The sequence below is a fragment of the Agelaius phoeniceus genome, chromosome 11 (genome assembly GCF_051311805.1).
Source record: "Agelaius phoeniceus isolate bAgePho1 chromosome 11, bAgePho1.hap1, whole genome shotgun sequence".
Lineage (NCBI taxonomy): Eukaryota > Metazoa > Chordata > Aves > Passeriformes > Icteridae > Agelaius > Agelaius phoeniceus.
Window position 1 is genome coordinate 14,576,705 of NC_135275.1, and position 27,811 is coordinate 14,604,515.

General features: G+C 50.3%; 1 protein-coding gene across 2 annotated transcripts; it reads right to left on the reverse strand.

Moving 5' to 3' along the window:
• On the reverse strand, positions 1 to 27,547 carry FAM107A (family with sequence similarity 107 member A). 2 transcript variants are annotated; one of them, XM_054640145.2, is made up of 5 exons: positions 27,259 to 27,547; positions 16,417 to 16,480; positions 6,812 to 6,986; positions 3,671 to 3,827; positions 1 to 3,276 (listed from the first exon to the last, which is right to left on the reverse strand). In XM_054640145.2, exons 1-5 carry the CDS (start codon positions 27,280 to 27,282, stop codon positions 3,169 to 3,171), a joined length of 528 nt encoding a protein of 175 aa, XP_054496120.1. In that variant the 5' UTR covers positions 27,283 to 27,547; the 3' UTR covers positions 1 to 3,168. The 2 variants fall into 2 exon arrangements, with proteins under 2 accessions (XP_054496120.1, XP_054496122.1); XM_054640147.2 differs by lacking the exons at positions 16,417 to 16,480; positions 27,259 to 27,547 and adding an exon at positions 15,118 to 15,587.
• Between the last annotated feature and the right edge of the window lie 264 nt (positions 27,548 to 27,811).

The following is a 27,811-nucleotide window of genomic DNA, read 5'->3' on the forward strand; positions in this document are numbered from 1 at the left end:
TGTTTTTTATGTTCATTTAGTTTATTTGGCTGTTGTCTGTTTGTATCCTTGGAGCTTTTTCAGTTTCTTGTGGAAAAGAGCAAAATATACAATCATAATTTAGTTTATTTCTTCAGAAGTGTCCATATTAAACAGTGAGTTAATTCAGCAGAGGTGCATGACATATAGTTTTATATGAATTTATAAACACCAACACAGAATACAGACTATATACCACATAAGCAACATACACAGTGCAAAAAATTGTCTTCCATCAATACTCTGATAATCTGTACCTTTCTGGATACATAATTTTATTCAGGAATGTGCTTTAGAGGCATAGGGGAAAATTAATGCAAAAGAAATAGAGACACAAAGATAGCCCAAAATCTTCCTGGTGATACCTACGCTGATTTTTTAGGGTGCCATCTCCTCACTGCTGTTCCATGAAGCTCAAGAGCATAGGTGAAAGCTGTACAGGCTCTGTGTCTGAGCCCAGCTGGGGCTTTTCAGTTCAGAGGGGTCAGAAGAGCTGTGCTGGAAAATGTTGTGATGTTTAAGCCAGTACTTCAGCAGTGAAAGGATCATTTCCCAAGTGCCTGGAGCTCTGCTCAGGGCTGAAGCTCTCCCTGCCTGCTGTGTGCCCCAGGGCACTGCCTGTGCTGGCTGTCCCAGCTGTGTCCCAGCTCACAGCCCGTGGGGTCTGAGTGAGCAGCTGGGTCGGAGCTTTCTGCTGTCTCTCCACTGCTGGAAGGATTTCTTGTGACTCTGCCAGCCCAGCCTGAGTTAGGACAGTGTGACCCAGCCCTCCCTCAGCCTCTGGGACCTCTGCTGGAAATGACCCAGACACCCCCAGCCACAATGGACTGCGTTGTGTGCAGCCCCTCTCTGTGCTTGGTGGACAAAAGGAGACACTTTGATTTATTTTTCCCCTCCATATTTGAATACCTAAGAAGAGCAGCAAAATCCTTTCTGCCTCTTCACTGCTGACCTTACTGGATGGCTCCCACCCAAGGACTTGCATAAATGCCCCTGTCCCAGCCAGGGTGAGCTGATACCATGGATTTCACTGGTGCATATGGAGCGACAGATTGCCTCTCCTGGAGTGCATTTCCATCCGTGGCAAAATTACAAATTAATTTGCTGAATTTTTTGGAGCTCTTTGATCAAGGTTACTTAATCTGTGCCATAACTCCTCACAAAACCTCAGCACAGTAATTCTGGCTAGTTACTTACACTGATGTTACCTATGGAGTATCATGCAGCACTCTTTACAGCTATTTACAAGCATCCTTAGCAACAGTTTTTTATCCTTGGAGAAATTTGGCTTTTTTTTTTCCCTGTGAAAAAATACTGGATGCTGCTTCTTTCTTATGGTTTTAATCATAACCTGTATAAAAAGCTTCACAGTTGGAAAGGCTGTTACTAGATCCTTTCAAATTTTGTTTGACCCATAGTGACAATATGCACTGGATTTCTGAAATAAAATCATGTTTAGATGATGTTTAAGCATAAACAAGGGCCTTAAAAACTACAGCAGAGACAGTGCCATGAGATGGGATGCTCAAGGATTGAAGCTGAGTTAAGGCCAGTCTGTCACAGAAGCTCCATACCTGTATCACTGCTCTTGACACGTGATGTGGCTCAGATGTTTTACTCAACCTGCCAGGGCAAGCAACAGCCCTCTGAAATGAGACATCCCACTGCACCAGGAGACTAGAGAATGGATTAGTAACTTTTTTATAAATATGTATAAATGCCCAGTTTCCCTTAAGTTACATACAGATCCACTGAAGATGTGGATAATAAATGTTGATTACCCAGGTATTACCTGCCCAGCTGATGAGGTCTGCTGAGGCTGTTCAGGGGCCAGTGTCCAAGGGCAGTCAGTGAGTTTTGATGTTCAGGCTTTGTATCAGGGTTGGTGTGAGAAGCAAGAAGCTGAGATATTCCTGAAAACACACTTCTAGCTCTAGATGTGGACATCCCAGGGCACAGGTGCCCTGTAAGCGTGACAGGCTCTGTCCAAACATGGTGCAGATGCACCATCCACCTCAGCTTGGCTATACCAGCAGCAAGAAGAAGCTTTGTAAAGTGGCAACTGCAGTGAGGCAGCTCTGACCTCTGGAAAAGGAGATGTGAAGCACTGACAAGTAGTTTTGCATCAGGACCTACGTGCCCTGTACCCCCTGGTGCCCACAGGTACCAGCTGCATGCAGGGTGGTTAACAGGACAGCCTGGCACCTGTGGGATGTGACCACATCACCCCCTCTCCATCACAGGCATTTCTGGTGGTCTCTATGGTAGCACATGTCCAGCTGCTGGGAGAGGGGATGAAGCTCAGAAGTGCAGGGGCAAGAAGCTGTTTGTCTGTCTGCTGCATCCACAGGGATCTGCTGCCTGGTCACTGCACACTTCCATGGACACCTGTGCTGGGAACACCCAGCCTTTGCTTTCTGCACAGAGCATTTGCCTTCCACCTGGGCAATTGATGGAACAGCCCAATGTGTTTTCTGCCTGATCATGGAACTGCCTAAAAAGCCACTTTGAGATGGCTGAAATGCTGTCTAAATGTGCTTGTGAAGTACAGCTGCACCTGCCTGTGCTGCTCTGGTAAGGGCATACAGAGGTTGGTAATTCTGATAGTACAGGTGTGCTGCTGAGACACACAGCTTGACTGGCACACTGGTGCAAAGCCAGTGACCCTTGGGAAAGCCATTATGGTCACTTGGGCTGTTCTCAGTAATACACAGATTGTCCCTTTTAATTACCAGGTTTCTAGGAGGCTCTCCAGAGCTGCAGCTGCCCTCTTGTCCCCTTGTGCCTGGCAAACCTGCCTCCACAAAGAAGCAGGAGTCCCCCAAGCTGTTCCTACATGGACTTCCCTGTTTGAAATATTCACTGTGTCTCTAGAGTTAACCAAGAGTTAGCTGGTGGTTAGTGTGCACCCACAGTCTGGGGGGAAAATAACACCATTCTCTGCATCCACTTGTGTGAGTACTTTGGTGAATACTGCACTTTTCCCACAGTGATTCCCTCGGTCTGGGAAAACCTTTTCTGTGCCTTCTACTGGAGCAAGTGTTAATAACTGCAAGTAGCCCCAATGTTGTGGCTGGGAATGTCCACCATGTACAGAGATTTCAGTGGAGGTGTTGGCCTTGGCAGGATCCCGTTGGGTTTTGGCAGAAGCTATGCTGCTTTCTCATCCCCTGTCACCGTTGATGTTCTTCTCAGGTTTTCCTTGACTTTTATGAATTCTGGTGCATGGTCTTCCTGCTTTTCCTGCTCCTTCTCCAGCTGTAAGAAAGAATTTTTTTTGCACATGAAAGGACAAAAGGGCATCAGCTACATTAAAATACAAGGCTTCATTAATGCTGGGTCCACTTATTATTGCCCCATGCAGTTTAGGGTGCTTTGAATTGGGAAAAAAACCCCATGGACACTGTGTGGGACCTAGAGGAGACCCAGGGTGAGTGGTGTGTAATGGGGTCCTGGGTGAAGTGGTAGATCCCAGTGTGAGGATGGGAGTGCTGCAGCTGTGTGGGGCAGCAGTGGAAGATGTACTTTGGTTCCCATTTTATGGAGGGGAAGCAGTGCACTACCTTGGGTTGGGCCTCAGCCCACCCATCTCCCCTGTGCCTTGTGTCAGGTGGTTAGGTTAAGCCAAGGATGGCTGAGAGCTCAGCTCTACCTGATCCAGCCTCTGGTGCCTCTTTAATAGCTCTTTTTCAAAAGGAGACTGCAATTTCTTTGCCTCTTCCTCTTCCTTCTTCTGTTTGATGAGCAGGTCTCGCCGGCGGTGCTCGAGCACTCGCTGCAGCTCTGGCTTGCTGTCCACGCCCAAACCTCTGTGGATAAAAGGCAGATAAATGAGAGCCAGAGCATCTACACCTGGGGTGTAACCACTGCAAGCCTGGCACCCCAAAACTTGTCTTGGTCCTAAGTGGAAACACGGGAGACCCGTGTTCCATGAGATCCATGGGAGATCCATGAACCAGCCCTGACCCACAAATCCATCCACAAGGTTTGAGGGTGTTTGATGGTGCCTCGGGCTGCCTGCTTGGGGTGGGCACATGTTGCTCTTGGTGCTGGAAGTTCGTCTGATCCCATTGCACCGGGGTACCACAGCTTTCTGTGTCGGGTGTGGAAAAGGGACCTTCCGTAGGCTCCTGCTGTTCCTGGTTTTAGCGTGCCAGGTGTAGATTCAGCGGCGCTGAGAACATGTGCAATAATGACGATTTTTTTCCCACCAGCAGGGGTAGTCATTGGGCTGCAGTAATTGTCCTGGCGGCTCCTTCCTCCCCGCGCATCCCATTTGAAGCTTTGCTTCATCCGAAGCTTTGCTTCGGAGCTGAGATCCGGCGATCCCCCTGCTGACATGGATAGTTTGGGATCAAGAGGCCAAAATGAAGTGTCCTTTCCTCCTGGGAGCCGGAGGGTTTGCTGATGGCACAGTGCCTGACTCCCCTTTGGCCACCTAGTGTATCTCAGGTGAACCCCTGTTCTGCAAGGGGTGGGATCATAGAAAAGAAGACACGGCAGGGCCATGCAGGGAGGGCATAAATGTGTGGCAAAGAGACAGAAGGTGTTGCCTGAACAAATTTCAGAAACCTCACACTTTGGATATTGCCCTACCTGAAGCAGTTATGGGTGTTGTTTGGTTTTCCAGTGGGTGCAGGTCTGTGTTGAGAGAGGAGGGCACCTCCCCATGCCTGTGCTAAGGGCTTGCCCAGGTTGCTCTGGGCTGGGGAGTGCTGTTCATGTAAAGCTCCTCATCAGCACCAGAAGGCTGGCTGGTTTTGGCCAAGCCCTGTGGGCTGTGGATTTCTTGGCAGGACAGCAGGTGCTGAGGTGGTACCTCACATCATGAGAAGCTGAACTGGCAGGCAGGAGAGAGGAACCACCCTCTCCAGGTGCAGCAAACCTCTGCACTGTCACAGCATGGCTGGGGCTCAGTGCTTGCACCTTCTAGTACCACTTTTAATGATACTTCCTATTGAAATTTCTTTTTCTTGCTTAAGGACTGGACAAGGTTCACAGAAACATCAGTGAAGGCAGCCACAGGAACAATTTGGATGCTGCAAAATTGCTTTTCCCAAGGCTTGAGAGAAGGAAAACCTGCTTTGGCTTGCTGGAGACACAGCTTGCAATGTTGCCTGTAGATTTGTTACTATTCTTTGATTTAATCAGCCTGTGTTAGTGCCCAGAGGTGTTGAGTAAGATAAGGATTTTGTTACACAAGCTGCTGATTTCAGTTGCTTCTCCCTTCTGCTTGAGGGGGAAAAACCAACCAAAGCAGAAACAGGAGCAGGTCATAATTCCCTCTCCCCTTCTCCCCTCTCTCCCTCAATGGTAAAATTTAGCAGGAAGCAAAACTGGTAGATTTGAGAGTGACAAGAAACCAGCAACAGTGGATTACTTTTTGCAGTAAGGTTTGTTTCACATATTTGCTGCAAAATACTTGGGAGGTCAGAGCCAGGTTTAAACTGATGCTTGAGAGGGGCCACATGAGTAGGTGGTGCAGGATGCCTGTGCTGGAGCTGCCTCCTGCCAGTACAGGTGCCACATGTGGCTGTGACACTGTGGCAGGCACAGAACTGGAACACAAAGAGGTGATGTACTTTGTGTTTGCCACTGTGATCTGGTGCTGCAGGGTCTGCACCTCCTTCACTGCCATTCCTCTCTGCTGCTTCCATTGCAGGGGTTCCTTGTTCCTTTGTTCCATCATGGTTAGACTGGAATAATGTTCTGTGAGGTCAAAGACAGTGCTGGTAGGTGACCCTTTAAACTGGGCAGTATCACTAGGGGGGAGATGGTCACTCTTAAGCCAGAGACTTTTAAAAATATCTGGCTGGTATAGTGACATCTGAGAAAGGTCCCTGTAATTCTTCTGATTCTGGGAAAATCAAATCAAGCCCAAGCCCAGCCAGTGCCAGTATTGATTAATGCACCCTGCTGGCAGGCTTGATTGTTCACTGAATTAATATCCGTGTCTGCTTCTTGTGATGGCTGCAGTCCTTTAGAACAGAGGCTCTGCTCCTTTTAATTAGGCAGCCAAAGAGCTATTGTGTCAAGGTATTTCAGGGTGTTCAGAAAATGTCAATAAAAAGCCAGCAGATTTTTTGCTGTGCTTAAAAGCCTTTGAGCCAAATATGATTTTATTGCACTGATGTTCAGACAGTTGCCACAATGGAATGATGTAGTTGTAGGTTCTTGATCATTGGAATGGTTTTCCTGAGGTTGTATCTGTACCCCCAAAGAGTTAAATTGGGGTGATGGGGTAGGAAGTCAGGAATATGAATTCTAGCCTGTCTTTACCCATTTGATATTTAGGGAGTTGCTGAGTAGCCTTGTGCAGATGATCTCATCCTGCTGCTACCTCAGCTTACAATGGCTGCATCCAGCCTGCACCTCTTCCTGCCTTTGGACTGACCTTCAAGTGCACAGGAATGTTGTACATTGCTGGGGACTTGGCAGATCAGTGATGGAGACAGAAAAACCAGAAAACCTCCAAGGGACACCAAAAAGGGGCTGTAGGAATGCCCTGCATCTTCCAGTGCTTGTGACTCTAAAACATGCCAGCCAATGCTTCAGGACGGCAGAGAGGGGCTTTTCCTTCTGCTTAATTTTTGTAAAAGAAATGGTCACATCAGAGAAAAGAGGAAAGGATACAGCCCTACAAGGAGGACAGGATACTGTGTTTGCAAGTGAGGGGATTTATCCTGCTGTTCCAGCTTGCAGTCTGTCACTGGCACCTGAGCCTCAGCTCCTGAGCTCTGACAGCTCAACACCTCTTGGGCTGCTCCAGTGGCAGGCTGCAACCTCCCCTTACCTTTTGTGGTTCATCAGCAGCTCCCTGTGCAGCTCTTGATGGCTCTTTGAGGCTTTTACAGGATTTAGGAGCTTTTTAGGTTTGATGAGGTCTGGGTATCCATCTATGTAGTCTGGGTGAGTCAGGATATTCCCACCATCTGGTCGCTCCCGCTGTATTTCCGTGTACATCGATGCTGCAAGAAAAAATGAGGTGTTTGCATGAGAAGTCTCACCCTGCTTGGTGTGAGAACCCCAGGAAAGACAGAGGAGAGGAGCTGCTGCTTGTCCTGGCTGCTTGACACCATGTCAGTGTCAGAGTGCACGTGCCTCCATGTGCTGCTGTGGGATTTTTAGAGGTTTTAAAAAATACACCCTTGGAGTTGTTGATGAGACACATATTAATTAGATCACTTAAATTACTTGCCAGCCACTCACTTCACTGGCTGCAGAATTTAGTGCCAAGGATTAATTAATGCAAGATAGATCTAAGTAAAACTGGAAGCAGCCATGGGTGTAGACTGTGTTGGGCTGCTGCTTTGGGCGTTCTGCATGAGGCTGTTGGTCCCATAGCACAAGGGGATGCTGTGGGATTTAAGAGGCTTCTGAAACACTGGCATGAGGAAGTCCTGCTGTATCTGAAACCTCTTTTCAAGGAAAGATTTTACTGATATCCTGCTGACCTATTCATCAGGATTGAGTCCAGTGCCAAGAAAAGCATCCTTCGCCCATGCAGTCTGTGATCATGCTGCAATAATTTGTATGTTCTGGATGTAAGAACAAGAGCCCACTGTTTTGGAAGGAATGGCAGCTTGGATTTCAGGCAAATCACAGGGCATGCTCACTGCTGGTGTTTTCCAATTCCTTTACATTTTCTCTTTACAAAAAACTCCTATACAGAGTGAGTGCAAAGCACAAGTTATAAGACAAACTGCATGTGGTGGGCTGTGTCTTTAAATGAGGAGCACAGTAGGTCTGCCACCAATTACTCAGTGTATGGTCTAATCAGGTGCTCAGAAAGAGCAATTTATTCCTGACTATTCACTTGAACAATTTGGAAGTTTACCAGTAAGAACCAAAAAATGTCCCAGGAAAAGGGTGTAGGCAGCTTCATGTCTTTAAGTGTCTCATTATTACAGTATTTTTTGAGGCCCACTGTGAAGTTATATGGGTTGATGGAGCTGGAAGAAAAACACTTGTTCAGTAATGTTGCCTCTTTCTTTTATTTCAATCTCATGTATAAAAGGAACAAAACCTTTTTAAAAGAGAAATCAATAAAAAAAAGCCAAGAGAAAGCAGGCTAGGTCATTCTTTCACAGTCAGTAAGCACTTAAAAATGTGAAGTGGATTGCAATCAAACAAAATTGTGTAAGGAATAATACTGCTGAAGAAAAGATTCAATATCAAACAACTTCTCATTGAATGTTAATGTGGCCAGTGCCCTACTGCTTTGGGAACAAAGGCAAACAAATCAGAGCCCATTACAGGAGTGTAATTGGGGTGAATAGTTCGGTGAATATTTAAAGGGTGCTTGGAAGCTGCAACCAGTGATTTTTTGTATCACATTATTTTCTCTAGGATCACACATCACTGCTGGCAGAAGGGAAGGTGGTGTGGTTTGATGTTTGGTGGCAAGTGCCAGGCTGACTCAAACCCTTGCAGGGCTGGACTCCCCAGGCTCAAACTGGGAGCTCAGCTTTGCCTTCCAGAGGGATGCAGAGACTGAAGAACAGCCAAGGGTTAAGGCAGTGCAATTTCATGGCTAATTTTTGTTAGATGAAAGCCAGGTTTGGAACAATGAGAAAACATATCAGATTTTTGCTGGGGTAAAATGGCTTCATTTTTTTCTTGTATTTCTCTCGCTCTTTTTTTTTTTTTTTTTTGTTTCTCCACAGAAGAGGCAGAGAAAAGACAAGGAAGGAAGGTACAAAAACAAAGGTTTGTTTTGGCATGAATGAAGTGGTTAACCTCCTGTTTCAAATGGCAAAGCTATGTCTTCATTTTTCAAACAAAAAGGTCTCTCCACGGAGTAACTTCAATAAATGCCAGGTGTTTTTAATGGAAACACAGTTTTTGGAAGCTGTGCTAATAGACCAGGCTCAATGTCACCTTGTCATTCCACTGCCCTTTCCTGCTGTTGCTGTGTAGTCCAGAGCTGCCTCCAGCGACACAGATGCCCACAGTTGCTTGTGTGTTGGTACCAAATCCTGATGCCTGTCAGGGAGGAAGGGCTGGGACATGTCCCTCTTGGATTTGTCTATCTCAAATCCACTTGATGTGCTCTGCTACGGGACAATGCTGTGAGTAGTGAGCATGGAAGGATTGTGCAGCCAACCAAGCCTGAAGGACCAACCTGAGTGTGTAAATGGCTGAAACTCAAGTGACTTTGGTGTTTTTCTCTGGACCAATTAGCTCTTGGGTCCTGTTGCTAAGCTCTTGGGGCACTGGTGCAGCACTGCTATTTATTAAATACGTTTTCCCCTGCCTCCATGATGAATGGTTTTCCTTTTGCAACTCAGGACTGGGAGTCCCTTCTTCCCTACCCCCAGACCCAGATCCTGGGAGATTTGCTTGGGCAGATCTGCTTTTCCCACATCCACCCAGGTCCAGCACCCAGCAATGCACACAGATGGAATGGTGTCATCCAGTCTTTCAGTCTGGGCTTGTGGTGTTTCCCCAGACACTCAAGATCATCAGGGAAGGGCCCCTTCTGTCTTATGCAGCATTTTGAGGGAGCACCATGGTGAGCCTGGAGGTTTTGGATGGGCTAATGTGGTTATTTCCAGACTGCAGCAATCTAACATTGCATGACTGAGGCTTGCAAAGAAACAGCAATTTATCAACCTATTCCTGAAGGCAGATAGGGAACTTTTCCCTTAAACTAGTACAAATTAAGAGAAAAACTGGGAAGGAAGGAGTGGGAGGAACTGAAATGGACTGGAAGCTTTTCTGGGCTGGTTCTGTTAAACCAGCATGTGAAAGCCCTCATGAGGAGTGCAATTTGCCTCAATAAACTACAGGGGCCAGGACACAGCAGGTACCTCTGTGCTTGGTTTTCATGGTGCTAGATGTAGCTAGGGGTGTGCAGAAACCCACCTCGAGGGTTTGGCTTCCCGTGGCTGTCTGTACTGCTGCCCTGGGGACAAAGGCAAAGCCCTGACTGGGACTGGAAGGAGCATTGAACCTCTCTACAAGAATTTAAACCTCCAGAAGCCCTCAGCCTGAACAATTCAAGGAATGTCTTCATTTACACTGAGCAGAAAAAGAAAAATGAGAATATAAAAATACTGGCGTGTCTGGAGCACAGCTTGGGGTTATGCTGAGGGTAAGGATGGGGCATCCTTTCTCCTGCAGGTTGGCAAATAGGAGCCAGTGCAAAATGTTTGTCAGGGAGTAGATCTATCATCTCTGAGACCTGAGGTAATGCATGTCCATGTAACAGAGACAGAGTGCTATCAGGCTGCTTTTTGTCATTATTTATGGTGCTGGAGGTGTAAATCAAGCCAGGTCTCTGCAGTGGATTTACAGCAGGATGTCTGTTTTTGCATGATTCAGCTGCAGATCAATGAACAAGGCTCTGCCCTGGCACCTCCCTGGCCAGCATCATAAATCAGCAAAAAGTGTTGGACATTTTTATTTTGTTCTTTGCAAGATACAAAAAAAACCAAAAAAACCACACGTGGATGTTAATACCCCCTGCTGCACTGAGGAAGACAATGTGACCTTTTAAATGGGTCTGCTTTGGACTGTTGCTTATAAAAAGTAATTCTGTTTGCTTCAACAACTCAGGTCTTTGCTTGCTTTTAGGTATTTTTCCGTTTCCTCATTTCTAGAAGCTCAAAGCTTTCTAGGGAATGTGTGTTTCCAGCTGCTTTTCTTTAGTAAAAAGCAAGACTGCCAGGATGAGGATGCCAGGGCCTCTGGCAGGTACTTGGCCATCACACATGGAGTTATCTCCTCTCTCAACCATAGTGTGAAATGAGCCTCCAGTCTCTATTAGTTTTCTAGGAGACCACACAGGGAATTTTCAGCATCTTTGAGGTGGCCCAGAGACCAGACACCCTCCTGCCCCAGGGTGTGGGACTGACTGGAGGAGAAAAGTGACAGTTTAATATCTTGTTCTCTTCTGACCTAAAGCAAAGTCCAAATTCCTGCTCAGACCACCTGGAAATAATTATAAATCCCCCAGTACCTGGGAGAGTTGCAATAAAATCATCACTTTGCAATCCTGGGACAAATTGTTTCCACTTCTGATTATGCTCAGTCACAATCTTTTTGGGAAACAGGATATCAGGCAGCTTTGGTGCAGCACTAAATGCTTTGGAAAGCATAAATGCTGCAAATTTATATCAAATATGCTCTACTAGGAGTGTCAAACAGGGTGTGCTGCTTGAGGTGCTGAGTGGCCTTAGTGCAGCCCCCCAGAACAAGGAGAGAGGTTTTAGCTTGCTCCTGGAGAAGAGGAGGAAGAGGAGGAGGGACAGGACTGGCTCATGCCCAAGGACAGGCATTGGACATGAGGGTTTGGCCACAGCTGGAGCTGGGCTATGCTTCCTTTGGCTGCTGCTGCTTTTTGGTTTTCCCTCACAAGGAGGAGATGCCCTTCACAGAACATTTATTTAGGATTAAGCAATTTGTCTCCTAGTGGTGGATTGCCATGTGAGCCCCTCTGTGTCAGGGCTGTGCACTGCTGCTGGCAGCCTGTGCCACCTTCCTGTGGGATGGAAATAATCCCCAGGAATGTTAAAGGGATTAACAGTCCTGGAAAGGGCAGGTAACCTGAGGGATGCAGCTCTGCTTAGGCTGCCTGCATGGCTACAGCTGTTCTTTACAAGGGAAAAATGAAACAGGTTGGAAATTGAGATAATCCATAGCTGTTGGATTTAGAAAGCTGCAGAGTGGAGATTGGGGGTCCTGCCCAGCACCTGTCAACTTGCACCTGTACAGGACAACCTGCAGCTGATTTTTGCAGGTTTCTATGTGAAATGCCTGACTTGTGTTTTGCCAAGGTCTCCTGACATCCTGCCCCCTGTGACATCTCGTTTTTCCCCTGCACATCCCTCAGCCCTTTCCCATTCCACCTGCATCCTTAAACTGCAAAGCTGTCAGTGCTGCCTTCTGCAGCACAGGTCAGTGTTCAACTTCAGATGAAATCTAGAAAGCAAATGTGGTTCACAGTGTTTTATTTCTGCTGTCTGTGTCATTTGAGAACTGAACTAGAGCATCTCAGAAGAGTTTTCTCAATAGGGCCAGATGATGACCAAACTGCTTTTGTTAAAAATATTGGATTGGCATCCATTTCTGGGCAGATAATGGGCCTTTGTGTAATGCCACCCATGTAAAAACAGTCAGAAGGCATTACTCTGGGAATGGGATCTGTACTCAGAGGACATTGCTGTCTGTAACTTTGTGAGACCCTGTCACTTGGTAGAAGGGATTAGGCTGGGCAAAAATCTCAGGATATCCAGGGTGAGCCCTGGATCTGGGTTTGTAAAACCACTGATCCAAGAGACCACTTCCTGAGCAGAAATGATCACTTACAACTGTGGTTACAGGCAAGAACCTCTGGTTTTCTGGATGCCCAGGATTTATTTGTGAATGAGTCTTTTTTAAAGAACCAAGAGATTAATGAAGGGCTGCTGACAGCAGCTGGTCATACACACCCTGCAAGCCAGGCAGCTGCAAAACCAACACAGCAGTGTGGGCCAGCAGAGCCAGTTTCAAGCTATTTACACAAGGAACCTGAGCCTGGGGGGTAATGCAGGTTCCTGACACTTTTAACTGCAATTATGGGGGGAAACCATCCCTTTTCTGAGCCTCAGCCCCCAACAGCATCCAGTCCCTGGGAAACTCTCCTTTCCTCAGGGTGAGAGTACTGTCCCTCACCCCTCTTGGGAAGGCTGAGAGGAGCAGGGCCTGTCCCCACTCCCCACAAGAGTTTGCATGTGCAGGTGGAGGTGTGTGGGATCTTTAAACCAGCTTCTGTTACTTTTAAACTCTTGCATGCTGCTCTGTTAACCAGAACTTAACTTTTTTTTTTTCATTTTAGAGTGTGAACTTTCTGTCAATGCATTTCCAGTGTCTGAAGTGCAGCTTGAGTTTGGCTCTACAGCTTTTCTTGTGAGAGAGTAATGGCAGAAAAGGTCATGCTATATGTTAAGTCCTACAAAGAATGAAGCTGAAAGTTTGTCATTGGTTTTGGATTCTTCAATTGATGGCACTTGCTAATTTGCATTATTTTTCTAGTGTTCATTAACTGTATTTTAGAAATACAGAATAGCTGGGGTTGGCAAAATGGGAAAGAATTCCATGTCAGTTTCTGAAAGCCCCAAAGCTTTGTCTGATGACAGCAGCTTTCAGGTGTGCACCTGCATTGCAGGGGATCATCTGCCAGGGGGACAGGAGGTTTGGCCTCAAAGCTGGGCACTTGGTTGAGGATGCCCCTTTTGCATGGTCGGTGGGTTCAGGGCAGGGGGAGGCACCTGGATGTGGGGGCAGCTTGATGGGGAGGCTCACAGTGCTTGGACACCCTGTGGTGGGTGAGTCCCCATAGCTGAGCCCACAGAATGTGCCTTTATCACCCCAGTGATCCATGTGCTGCTGTTACAACAACCTGGAACAAAATACCTGTAATTCACATCAGCCTAATGACTGCTGTGGCTTACTGCCCTGGAGATGGAGGATGATAATGTTAATAATGATGTTAATAGTGATAATAATAATGATGATAATAGTAATAATGTGAGCTCAAAGATTGGCAGATGTTTAACATTACCCTCCCTGGGTGAGATGGCAGCAGCTCCCACACTCACTGTGATTTTCCTCTCCTCTGGCTCCAGCTGTGCCAGAGCACCTCATACCAATGGAGCTGGCACGCTCCCCTGAGCTTGTCACCAGGCGACCGTGCCTCTGATAAATGATAGGTGTGCTCTGGGAAGGAGTCAAAGAGCCTTTGTCTGCTTTTAATCTATAGTTTTAAATAATTAAGCAAGGCTAATTCTGGTATTTATAATGCAATAGGGTGAGTGTAACTCGATGTGGCTGCTGTGGGAAGCAGTTCCCAGCTATCAAGTGGCTCCCTCGGGGCAGCAGGCGCTCACACCCCAGGTCCCCTTGCCTCCACTCAGCCTTGACGGTCAGAAATAAACCCCACGGGGTCACAAAGTCAGGAAAGCAGAGAAAACCCCAATGGAAATGTAAAACAGGGCTGGGGGACACATCTCTGCAACTCCCAGAACTGCTGCCACGTGTCACCAGCGTTCCTACCTCTGTGTCTCTGCTGAGTACGTGCTGGGGATGGGGCTGCTCACCTGTGCAGCCACTGCTCCCCTCCAGTACAGCCAGTGTTCTCCACTGGTGTAGCCAGTTTGTCCCCAGTTTGTCCCCAGTCTCCCCAGTTTGTCCCCAGTCCTGCTTGCCCTTGCTGAGCCCCGTGCCAGCACCGCAGCCCCCGGGCTGGGTCCCCATTTGCACCAGCTCTGCACCTGCCTAAGGGAGCACAGATTGCTCACACATTGTCACCGGCCATCACCCCAAAGGTAAAGGACTCTGGATGTCACCAGGGGCATCTGCTGAACTTTGCATTCATGCACATGGGTTTAGAAGAGAGAAATCCTACCAGGTCTGAGGCTTGCCCAGCATTCTGGCATGTAGAAGTTACCAGCTGGAAATGCTTGTATCGTCAGGCAGCAGCAAGTGCCTCTCTGCTGGCAGGCAGGACTGGGTGTGCTGGTTAATAATTTCCTTTAATTACCTTGGACTGTGATAAGCAAAGATAGCAAGTCTGGGATCCTAGTCTGTTAGCAATCACCAAGACGTCCCATGCCTTCTACAAGCAGCGTGTGGAGCACTGGTTTAGTTTTGTTTGACAGTGGCAGATGCTTAGCAGTCCCTCTTGACAATCATAAACTTAGTTTTAATATCTCACCAAATATTTGCTCTGCACATTTGCCCACCAATGACAGAGATGCACATCAATCAGTAATGAATGCTTAAAGCTAGTTCAAAGGTATTTCGTTAAACACAGAAAATATCCTCCCCTGTTGATTTGTAGGGATTGTGTTAGTCCCCTATCCAGCCCAGTGCCTCTCCAGGAAGGTTTGAATTGCAAGGTGGGCATTCTAAGGGAACTTCTTGCGAGATATGGAAAGGCAGAAGCAGAAGGGCAGCTTCTCAACCAGCTCCAGAAGTATTAAAGTAGCATGATATCTCAAAGAAAATGCAAACAGGCTCCCAAGTCACCTGTGTACACAATCCCAGGGGATGAAGCAGCCCGTCCCGCAGAAGGGAGCACAGGGGAAGCGGGGATCCCCGGGGCCCGGCCCTTACCTGATTTCCGCAGCGAGGCCCGGGGGAGCCCGGGGGGCAGGTGCTGCCCTGTTCCCCACGACATGAGGCGGCTGCTGCTGCTGCTGCTGCCTGCCCCGGCAGTCACCCGTGTGCCTTTGGCCGCTCCAAGGCTCTGCCGGGCCCGTGCGGTGGCAGCAGGGACACAAGGTGACGTGGAGGTGGCAGCTGGTCCCTCCCTGCTGCTCCTGCCACCCACCGGTACCTCCCGAGCTCGGCTGGCAGCAGCCGCTGGCCTTGCTCGCTCCTCGGTGCCGCCCTGAAAACTTCTCCCCTTGGCTCTTGGCTGCCCGAAGGTCCTTTCCCAGCACAGGTGAAGGCGCTGATCCTTCTCCTCCCCAGAGCAAAGAGCTCTGTGCGTGCCCGGGCACCGAGCTGCTGCTCGGCACAGCCGCTGCTGCTGGAGGAGAGGTCGTGTCCCTGCTCGTGTCCCTGCTCCACCGAGGACGGTTTCTCCTCAGCGTGCCTTAACCACGCTCCTGGAGAAATCAGATCGCCCCAGAGGAAGCCGCACGCCCACTCTCTTTAGCAACCACTGCAACAGCCAAGCCGGCACCAGGGCAACCGCTCCAGCTATCGTGATTATTCCCTGGCATGTTGCAACACCCTGCCATCCACCAAGCGCTGCACGGCCCGGGGGAAAGGGCTGAGAGAGGGACAAGCAGCCCCTGCACGGGGCCACGGGGGTCCTGGTGGCATCAGAGCTCATGTGATGCCACAGCATCGCTGCCCCAGGTCTGCTGCTGCTGGATGCAGCCCCTGCCTGAGCTGGGCTTCTTGTCCCCATCATCACTGTGGCTGGAAGGTGTCACGTAGGCTGTCCCTGAACTGACACAGCCTGAGAAACCAAAGGCTGCAAAGGTGGGGGAGAAGAAAGGGTTAAACCACTCCAGCAACTCCTTTTGGCTCTTCAGTGGGTTTTAGTGACCCAGGCCCAGGAGGGTCAGGGATGAAGCAAAACCATTTCCACACAGAAGAAGGGGATAGGGAAGGCTGGGGACACCACTGGGGTGCCCAGTCACCTTCACACTCTGTGGCACCCGAGGCTGCATTGTCCAGGCCATGTCCTGGCCTGACTCTCCTGGCCCTGTGAAGGACTGGAGAAAGAAGCCAGGTTCTCACTGACACAGGGGTGCTCTTTCACTTGCACCTTTCCACAGTTTGCACCTCTCCACATCCCAACATTTTCCCCCATCCCAGCCAAGGGGTGACCTAAGCCCCAGCCCCTCCCAGTTTGCCTCCAAAGCTCTTTGAGGGTCAGCATGGGCTGCTGGCACTCACCTGAACTGCCATTCCCTGGCTTCTTGCTTCCACTTGGGCCCTTGGACTGAAGGGAATATTCTTTCTGGAAGAAAAGACAAGAGAGAAATGAGAAAAGACTGTACAGGCATTGCTCTATCACAGGAAATGAAACATAGAAGTTGCCAGTCCTTTGCTACCAGAGACTAAAAAAAATCATTATTATTTTTAACCTCCTGACCAGGAGCTGTTCAGTTTAATTGACATGGGGCCTCATGCAGGAGAGGAGAGGCAGGCTGGTCCTTACTCCAGAGTGTGTGGTGTGTCTGTGTGCTTGTGAGTGCAGTCAGTCTGACCTGTCCAGCCATGGATTACTCACAGGCAAGGTTTGGAAGACCCCACACAGCTTTTGCACCTAAACCAAGGCTGTGGCAAAGGAAAAGCCTTTAAGTGGGGAGCTTGTGCAGTTTTTCTGTTCCAGCTGTGATCTCACAGCCCATCTGTGCCCCACAAGATCTTCATGGCCCAACAGACTCCCCTCACATCATGCATTATCCCATGGCCTGACTGCTCGTTGCACACTCCAAAAATACCATTTGGCTCAATTTGAATGGAAAAGGAAATGGATACACATCTGTGCTCTTCCCCTTGGGTCACCTTTGAACAAGTTTCAGGTCTGTGAGTTCACTGGAGATGTGTCAAAGGGGGAAAAGAGCATTGATCTAAACCTGTTTTGAGCTCCCAAGGAAGTGTGATTATGGCTGGTGGATGTGGGAGTGGAAAAGAGCTGTGATCCATCAACATCTGCTTTTAACTGAGTAAAATCAGAAAAAGGCCAGCTAAATTTTCTGGATATATTTCTGATGCACCCTGGTGCCTGACCAGCTTGCACATCTGGGCTGCTCTCCTGCAGAAAGGAGGAGGAAGTGGGTTTGTGGGGTGCTGTCCTGAGCCAAGGGACTTTTCATGGCAAAGCTCTTTTTCTGGGAGCTCCCTGCAGAACAGTTCTCTTTGCTATCTAAATTAGTGAGCAATCTCCCCCTGTGCTCCTGTGCCTTTGAGATTAACAAAAAGCCTTTGTGCTGCCCCTGTAGCTCCCTGAAGGTTACTTTGTGGGGGTGGTTGATTACTGGCTGAGATTTATCTGGAGTGGCTCCTGCAGACAAAGAGTTGCATCACTCACCAGCTGCCCTGTGTGTCTTAGGAAGTGGCTCCATGTCCTAGGAGAAGGTGACATGGGGAGCTCATTCCAGCATCACCCATCTCCTGTGTATGGGGTGGCCCTGTGTGGCTGGGAATGCTGCAGGGGTTTGCAGGGGATCTTCTTTGGGGGTATCACCCCAGAGGAGTGAGCCCAGGGTGTCCCTGAGTCAGCAGCTGGCACACCCAGGCAGTTCTGGCATGGCTCTGGAACAGCTCTGGTACAACTCTCTGGCACAGAGGGCTCATCCCTTGGGACTTGAGATGCTGGGGGAATGACATGGTTTTCTCATTCAATGTGCACGTAAAGAGAAAATAATGCTGCACCTGGAGTGTCACTGGTGGGTGGCTGTATGGTTATTAAGGAGTACTGGGAACAGGAAAATGGTTCTGGAGGAGCCCACAGCCAGGTTCTTGTTACCAGGGCTGTTCATTAGATGGACTTTTAGCTGCTCAGTTTTGTGTTAGTGATGTTGGCTGCTGGTTGTCACCTCTTTAGCCAATTGCTGTGGCACCAGGAGCTTTCTTGTGTGGACATGTCTCCTGTGTATTAAAAAACCCCAGGTGTGTCAAGCCAGTTCCCAACACCAACCCTGGCCCTGCCTGGATGTGCAGTGCTGCCCACTGATATGAGTGCAGTGACAGTGACAGTGACAGTGAGTGCCTGCTGAGGAGCCTGGCTGCAGCTGTGGGAGACAGAGCAAAAGCTCTGCCTGGATCTTTATGAAATCTCCACTCTGAGCAGGGGTTGGGATGGCAGCATCACTGCCAGTCAGGTCAGGCTCCCAATCTGCAGGCAAAACTTTGCTCTGCTCAAGTCACCCAGGGCTGGACTTGGAGGCACACAGTGTTTCACCTCCTGCTGCAGGGAGGCCCTGGAGGCTGGTTAAACATTTGCTCTGCTGAGTTAATGCTTGATTTGGACTGAGGTGCTGCTGGTGGTGCTAGGGACTGCCTGTGCAGCCCAGCCTTCCCTCCCACCCTGGGGCACCAGCTCCCAGCACAAACTCTGTGCAATCCCAGTACAGCCTCAGAAGTCATGCTGGTTGCACTGTGGTGGTGACCTTGGTGGTGCAAAGCCAAAGGCAGGGGATGTGAAGGCTGGTCAGACCATGCTGGGTCCCTGGTACCCTGTCACCTCTTGGCACAGGTTGGTTGGTAACACACTCCTGCTTATCTCCACTTGAGCCATTAGTGTATTTGCAAAGCAGGACATCTTCTCCTTGCACCTCCCCAGCTCACCAGGGCAGTTAATGATTGCCCAGGTGATGGAGACTTCTGCCTGCTCCCTATGGGACAAAGCAGGGTATGGCACTGAGTCCCCAGCCAGCTGAGGGACAGGTGTTACAGTCAGAGGCTTTAATTTGTCACACCAAGGGCTCAGATGGGGAGCTTGTGTTGCAGTAAATGGGCAGAAAATGTATGCTATTTCCCAAACCCTTCTATTTCCTTGTGAAAACCAATTCTGTGTGCAGTGTGACTTCATCTTGCCAGGAGTGAGAAGCAGTAACAAAATCTAGTATCAGACAGTAACACTGTGCCCCTCTGCAGGACAGTCCTGGGGACATTGCTGAAGGGACCTGCAGGCCAGCTCCTCCTGCCTGGGATCCCCATCCTGCTCTGACCATGTCAGTGAGGACAGCCACTGTTTCAGCTGGAATTAGCCTGGTGATTAAGTGGGTTAAATCTCAGAAAGCAACACAAGGTATAAATAGTAAGTAGTTCCATGCTTTACATGCACTGTTCTGTGTTACTCCCAAACATCCTGGGCACCTCTGTGTCCTCGCAGAACTGCTCCTGGCCTTGACTCAGATGCACAGCAAAGAGCTCCTGCAGCAAATATCTGGAGGCAGTATCACAGGCAAGGGCTGCTTTGAGCCACCAGCTCTAACCCCAGTCCTCCTCCCCGGCTCCCCACTAGGGGACTGCAATGCTCCTGCTGGAGCTTAAAGCCAGCCAATTTGAATAAACCATTAATCAGTGTTATTTGTCCCATATCTGGGTGCTGCTGAGGTGTTTACTTGTAGCACAGCTGACAGTAATTTTGGACTCTGTGCTCTGACAAAGCAGGGAAAAAAGCCATCAGCACGGTCAGAGTGCCAGCCATGGAGAGGGTGATGAGAATGGCTTCAGGCAGGTTCAGATCAATACAGGTGCCATTAAGAGGCAGTATCAGAGCATTTGTATTGCACTGTAGCCAAAGTCTGAGCTAATGAATTAGGTAAGAAATTGTTGCAATCTGATCAGGGTGATAAAGAAGTATAAAAGTGGGCAAAATGTCACTCAAGCTGATGTGACTTCCCACAGGTCTGGTTTGGGAGACAGGCACCGTTAATAGGGTTAGATGTTGCTCAACCTATTTAGGAGTAGATGGACTCAGAGAAAGGTACTTTGTCCCTAAGGTGCTGTGACAGCTCCTGACATCAGTGTGCAATGAATGACCACATCCATTGATTAAAAGAGTCTTATTGCTAAACCCAGAGACTTTTAAAGGAGTTGTCATGACCCAGAACAAGGTTCATTGATGGCTGGGAGATCGAAACCAGCATTTCTCTGTGTGATGAAGCCACAAAACATATGAGTTAGAGGTTAACGAAACTGTTTTCTACCATTACTTTTGATAAGCCCCAAATACCTTTTGCTATTTTCAGTGCTCTGTATGAAAACATCTTGTATATGCACCTGGACTCTGAGATGCCATCTGAGCTGATCTTGCCCAAATCGCCTGTGTTATTTCTGAATTTTGGTCTATTTCTGCTCATTTGCAGCAGCTGGGACTCATCCAGGGACATCAATGAAGTCATCCACTGGAAGGAACTTTGGAGGAATAGTAAGACTTTTTCCCATCTGTGATGTCAGAGCACAAAAATCTGTCAGCTCGATTGTTTTGCTGCAAAGTCCTGCCATGTGAGGTGCTGAGGCTGATTTGATCCAGCAAGCTGGGGCTCATGTTTGCTGGGATGACACTGTGTTTTTGGTAAGGAGGAACACAGAGAAAATCAGCAGCACAGCCCAATGCCTCACACTGCTGCTAATTCCCTGAAGGCATTGGCCAAAGGAAGCGCTGCAGTTTGGATGAATTTCCAAAATTTCTTGAGGGCTAGGAAAGGCAGTGTGACACCCTGCTCCCTCTGGAGCTTGCAGACTGGTTCTGCCTTCCTGGTGGTGGTCAGGATGAAGCTGCTCTCAGGATTGTTGTGAGAAACTGCAGGTTCCTGTCTCTTGCAGAGGCAGAGCAGTGCCGGGTTTGGGAGGGTTACTCCTTGGCAGGGAGCTTGACTGTGCACATTCCTGTGCTCCCAGCTCATTGTGGGACACTGCTGCATTGGCAGGTTTTGCAATCGGGAGGGGCAGGCTCCCAGGAGTCGGTGTCCAGGCACATCCCAGCATTCCTGAGCCAGCAGCTATAAAATCTGCTGCCACAGCACTGCCCTTGTCATGGGAAGGGGTCTGGGAGCCACCACAGCATCCAGTCCATGCCTCAGCCCAGCCCACTCATCCTGTGCCCGTGTCCAGCCCCCCATGCACACCTGCCCAGAGGGAGCTGGCTTTTCAAACCAAGCTGGGCTTGTGTTACTCCTGGTCCCTGGCCACAGCCATAGCTGACTTCACTATCATATTGCAAAGGACTCTAAGAAATATCAAGTTATTGGTATAAGATTTCATTACTGGTCTTTTGACCCCTACAAGTCTGCAGCCTTGTAGTTCTTGGCTTGAAGTGAGCTGAGGGCAGATGCATGTGGCCACTCTCACGACAGCAGCCAGCAGCCTCAAGGATATTTTGACCACAGGAATTTGTAAATTTAGGCTTAGAGAAGGGGATCAGGCTCTCGGGCTGCCTCTGGGGTCAGGCTGACACTCCTCAGCTCCTGTGCCAGTGACTGGGAGCACCAGCCAGGTGGCCACTTTGCTGCCTAGTGGAGTAGAAAATTGTAAATGCTTCAAATAGTGCTTGGTGTTATTTTATTCATAAAGAACACACAATTTGACACAGATGAGTGCTGTGCTGACCCCTGCCTGTCTTTTTCACCCATGTCATTCCCCCTCCCAAATCCCCGTGGCCCCAGAAGGCAAGCACAGCCCTCCTGTGGTGTGAAAGCTGGCTAATCGAGTCCCATCTCACTGACTGTCAACAAAAAAGGGAAAAAAAACCCAACTAAAGCAGGGAGGCAGCAGCATAGGGATAGAGACTTACTGGAGCTGCCAGCCCTGGGGCAGGGAGCCTGGTGGAACTTCCCACCATGGCTGAGCTAACCCTGCTCCCTGGCTGCTCCCAGGCTGGGGAGGTGGAATGTGACACACCAGAGCTCAGCAGAAAATTTCCTGCAGATTAATGAGAGCAATCAGTGGCAGGGCTCAGCCCCACAGCAGCCTCTGCACAAGGCTCATTTGTCAGCACTGGAGCTGACTGTGAAGCCTCACATCCCACTGAGAAGGGCAGAAGAGGCTCTTGGCACGAAGCAGGGCAGAGCACACACCGATGGACCAGCTGTTCTGCCTTGGTCCCTAAGGACACCCTCACTTCAGTTCAGTGCTTTTTAATCTGGCCCCTTGCAAAGTGCAGAGCACACCCCACCTCTGCATACCAGGGCAAAGCCAAATTGTAGCCCTGTTCACTGCTGGAAATTCCTGTATTGCCCACCTCAGTGTTGTCAGCAGCAGTTAAAAGTTATTGCTGCAATGGATAAACCATTTTTGATGTGTCTCAGGAGCTTAGTCTTGCCCTGTGCTGGAGATGTGATACCACTGCTGATATGAAGGACTGCTCTACTATTTCTGGGGATGCTGCTGATTGCACAGGAAGAACATCAGTCACTGGCACAAAAGGGCTCCAACAGCTTTGGAGTGAATTGTTGTCATGCTGGAGAGAGACCATTAAGACACTCTAAAATGCCTTGAAGAATGTTGTTTTGCAAAAAGTGAGGCTTATACCACATGATTAATAGGGAGAGTGTTTATTTCTGGCATAGTGTCATGCTGTCCTAGGGCTGCCAGGCTGCACTGGCATCATCACACCATTTCACAGCTAGGGACCATATGTTAGGGGCCAAGGATAGGGCTGCCATCAGAAATGTGCTCTTATGACACCCCCTTGTTGGGCTCTTTACCTGCTCAGGGTCGCTTGAATTGGTTCTTACCTTGGAAAAATGGAATTTGTGAAAAGCAAGGGCAGAAATGCCCCAGCAGCCCCAGGCAGTGCTGGTAGCAAAGGGTCAGAGCAGAGTGGGGTCTGATCCCTGCAGTGCCAGCTGGGTCCTGTGTGGAGGACAGCCCAGAGGAAGGGGCCAAAAGGGAGGAAGTTTGACTGCTGTCTGGGATGAGATGCCACCTGCCAGGCTGCAAATGCCACCATGGGCTGCAAATGGAGGGGGCAGCAAAGGAAGACATGAAGCATCCCTGTTAATGCAGGGTTCAGGAGGAAGCAGCAGATGCCACTTAAGCCCCCCCAGGAGCAGACTGAACCAGTGAAGCCTTTAATTACTTTAATCCATTTTTATTTGAGGACTGCTGAGCCATCCCAGAGCCAGCAGCTGCAGCATTTCCCATGCATTGCTGTTCTTGGTCTTCCCATGAGCACATCCTGCACCTCCCTTCAGTCTGAGCCCTCTCCATGACTCCCTTGCAGCCCCAGTGCTGCAGGCAGCATTAGCCAGTGCAGGATAGCTCTGCCCTTGCCCTGGAGGGCTGGCAGCACACTCCTCTGTGTCCTGCCCAGCACCCTACCCATGGATCAAACCCTTGTGCTGCTTGTCATGCATGAAGGCAGAGTTTCAGCCTGGGCTAGCTGTGTCCAAGTGAGCTCCCTGTCTCACTGAGCCCATTTGAGCTCTCTCAGGACCAGAATGGCAGCCTGCTTGGAGGCAGGGAGTGGGTGATGTTAGGTGTTGGAGCTGGTTTACTGGTGCTGTCTGCATGCTTGGGATGGAGAAGTAAGAAATCAAGCTGTGATCTCATTCTAGGAGCTAGAGCAGCCCCACTGTATGAGTAATGAGTTTGGCTTCTGAGAGCTGGGATGCTACAGCATGTTATTCACTGTAAAAGGTAGAGAAGCCCAGAGCAGTGTCTCTACTTAGAGTGCCCATGTGTCACTACCCGTGGGACCTTAAAGAGTTGAAGAAGAGGAAGGCAAGAGGCAGGATAAAGTCACTTTAGAGGGCTTCTGTGGAGGTTTTGGGCCTAGCCCTGGCCCAGCTCTCCCATCTGGACTGTGCTGTGTCAGACAGGTGAGAGAACTTAAGAGATGTTCGGTGTTCATGATGCAGAACCATTATTTTCTGGGTGTGTGTTATTTTTGTTCAGAAATGAGCTTTTTATCACTAATGTCCCCACTCCTGAGGCACTGTGGGACTTCCCTGCTGTGCCTCTGTGGCTCTCGTCCCTGCCCCCATAGCAAGGCTTGTTGCAGGCAGCACATGCAAACCCTTCTCCCCAGGAAGCACAATGCTCAAGGACACTGACACATTGTGGTTCCTGGTTGCCATCTGGGGTTTGGGTTGCTCCTGGGGCCAGTGCCACCAAACAGCCTTTGGCATTCTGTGGCTGTCAGTGGGATTTGCTCTGCTCAGGGGCCTTGGCACCTGCAGCCCCTCTTGGTGATGGGGAGCAGCCCTGGCTGAGGGGGGGATGGCCAGGGCTGCAGTGTCAGAGCAGGCAGGGCCCCTCAGAGGGATCTTGTGCTGCCCAGGCACAGGGACACTTTCAAAGAGCTGGCAGGGACACTGGCTACCAGCTTTCTGAAATACTTGCCAGGGAGAGCCAGGAAAATCCCACTGTGCCTGCTGCTCTGTGCAGTGTGATGGAGCAGAGGTGAAATATTTCCTCCCAGCTGAGAGGGGCTGCTGGACCATGGGACTTCTTGAGGTGTCACAAGGTGCTGGCTGTTTCAGGCCTCTTTGTCCTTCTGTGGCACAGGCTAAAACACTTTTCTGGCCAGACTGCCCCTCAATAGTGGGGCAAGTCGTGCTTGTGGGGAAATCCCACCAGCAGCTCCCAGAAGTGCTTGTCCTGTCCTGCTCAGATGGAGGACTTTTAAAGGGTGTTCTCAAAGCCCTGTTTTCAGCATGGGCAGCCAGGTACTGTGGTTTGCCTGAACAAGCAGAGCCTCTCTCCCTGGCACTGGCGTGCTGCCTCTTGTTGTTCTAAACCAGCCACAGAGCAAAGCTCCCTGCTCAGCAGCAGGGCTAATCCAGGCTCATCTGACATTAGTGTAAACTGACACTCTTGGGAATTTGGGGACAGAGAACTTTCCCTGGGGAAACAGCCACTATGCAAACTCTGCCTTGAGAAAACATGGAGAAAAGAAGTGGAGAGGTGCAGGTGCCTGGGAACAACCTCCTCCACTGCCAGAGGGTCTGGAGCATCTGCCCTGGCACCCTGGGGATCTGCTGCTGGTGAGGCTGTGCTAGCAGATTATTTGAAGGATGTTTGCTGAGGTTAGAGGGATGTCAGCCACACCATGGGGCTGAAGCCCTGCAGAGCAGAGGAATCAGCAGGGAACCATCACCAGCTCATCAGACAATCAGCACCAGCTCTGCAGCACGCAGGAACCAGCCTGTGGCAAAGTCCTTGCCTTCCCTTCAAGAGAAGGGCACCCCAGCAAAAATCTGTGTCTTGCTGGAGCCCTGCTGTTGGCTTGGGCCCACAGAACACTGGTGATATGAGAACAGGGTTTTTGGGACTAGATGCAGCCTTTTAAAGTAAAAATGTCCCTGGATTCATGCTGGCAGCCTTTCCGGTCCCTTTGTTGTGGAGCTGGGGATTGCCTTGCACTCCACAATCCACTACTGTAATCCCCTTGGAGTGCTGCTCTGGACTAAGCCTAAAAGAGGTGCAGCTGAGACTGCTAATGCAGGCTGTGCTGGCCAGGGGGGCTGAGCCCTGCTCTGTGCTCCTTGTGAGTCCTTCTGGGCTGTTGCTGACAGATGGGCTCAGCCCTGGCAGGTCCCTGTGCCCTGAGCCGTGCCTCAGGTCCCTGAGCTCTGGTTCTGCAAGGTCTGGGGGAAGGGGAGGTTTCCTGGCACCTGGACCCATCCTGCTCTTCAGGAGAGCTGGATCCTGCTGTTCACACCCACCCTGGAAAGGCAGCAGAAAGAGTTGTCTTGTTTTCATCTCCCATCAGCATCAGCCCAAGGGTAGAGGAGCAGGAGCTGCCAGTCAGACATCCCTGCTTGGTGCCAGCTGGGCAGTGGCACAGGCTTTTGTCAAGCCAGGCAACATTTGGGAGGCTGAAATGGGAGAGACATCTCTGACCTTTTGGTACCCATGAAAGTAAAACTGCCTCAGCTTTTAGGAGCTGCCAGGAAGCTGCAGAGCCCGAGCTCCCGGCAGCATTTCAAAGCCAGGCCATTCAGTGCTGGGCTTGGTGGGATCCTGGTGTTTCAGAGAGAGGGAACAGTGGGGAAAGCTGTCCAAAAGCAGTCTGGTCTGGTGGTCAGGAGGCTGGCAGGGGCTGCTTTGTATGCAGCGGGGCTTAGCTGGGTGGCACTGAGCCAAGCCTGACCTAACCAGCTTATTTCCCTGCTTCCAGTAATGCCTCTGCAAATGTGCTGGGGCCTGAAGGTCAGGGCCACGTGAGCAGGGGCTGGGGATTAGCTGTGGGCAGAGCATGGCTCCTCCTGGGTGTGTTGTGGTCCTGAGCCACGGGAACAGCCAGGGCTCCTGTGTGGGCTGGAGCCAGCCTGGCCTTGGTACCTGGGATGGGAGCTGGAGCAGCCAGGGGCTGGCTGGGAGCAGCACCTCCTGCACCTGGCACTTGTCAGAAGCCCAGAAAAATAGATAAATGCTTACTAGTCCCACTTCAGCTCTGATTTTCCTTCTGGGTGTTGGTCACACTGGCTAGTGGGTGGCTTTTTCACATGCTTGCCCTGCAAGGGTGTCTAGCTTTGGTTTTGGAAGAAAGTCCAGGAAGTTGGCAAAATTCGGAAAGGCACTTAGTGCCCATACCTCTGAAAGCCACATTCCAGTGGAAGTTTTACCTAGTGTGGTGCACAAATATGTTTCTCTTAGAGCTGGGAGATGAGCTATGGAAGTTTTATTCCAGACAGGGCATTGCAACTGAGCGGGGATGATGCATCTCTAGGCACTGATGTCATCAGCCATGGAAGCAAAATGACATGCAACATTGTCAGCACAACCATCTCCAGCCACTCTGCAGAGCTCTGACTCCATAAAACTGTTTCAGTTTGGAGCTGTTTGACCTCTCTCCTCAGGGGATTTGGAGGACAGGGATACACGGTTGGTGCTGTGGGACCCGGCCCAGCCCCTCCCTGTCCTGGGAGGGAGCTGGCACCAATTCTTCCCAGGCCAAGAAACACTCAGGGCTTGCTCTGCCCTGCATCTGCAGGAGGCATCCCAGAGGCTGCTGGAAGCATTCAGAACAAATCTGACACTTCCCCCCAGACAACCAAACTTTGTCTGCCCTAAAGCCTCGCTTGCCATGCCCTGATCCCCTCCTGGCTGTCCCGAAAGCCCCGGCAGGCCCCGAGGCTGAGCCCATTAGATGGAATTACTTAATCCGGCCCTGACGAGTGGGAGCGGGTCCGTCCCTTAATCCTGGGCTGCCACGGGCACGCGGGGCGAACGGAGCCCCACGTGAGCCGAGGGTGCCTTCTCCATCCCATCCCATCCCATCCCATCCCCTCCCAGCGCCGCAGCCCGAGCAGAACCGCCCCGGTGCCTTTTTACCTTTTTGCCGTGCGAGGCCCCCATGGTGCGATGGCTCCTGCCCGGCTGCGGCACCGGCGGCTCCCCGCGGTCACGGCCCCGTCACTGCCGGGGACACCGGCGGCCCTGCGGCTCCCGGGCCCTCCGCGGCTGCTGCGGGGACACCGGCGTGAAATCCAGCCCGGCTGTGGCGGGCTCGGGTGGGAAAGCTCGCTTTTCCTCCCTTCTTCCAGCACGTGGAGAACTCATTTTCTTCATGCACCTAACGGCTGGCTCGCACCCAGGCTCTGCCCGGGCACAAAGGCAGCTTTCATGCTGTGGATGCCCGGTTTCTAAGCCGGGATCCGTATTTTGAGAGGCTGTGGAAGATTACGGTAATTGCACTTGACAGGGCAAGATGTCACAGGATGCGGATTCGCCCAGCTGCGGCCCGGCACCCGCAGGTCCTTGCCTGTGGCATCTTTCCTAGATACTCCTGTGGTGCTCTGCCCAAATGGACCCCAAAAAATAAAGGAAGATTATCCCTCTGCTGCCTGTCTGCATCCTGGCTCTTGGCTCCTGTTGCAGCCCTGGA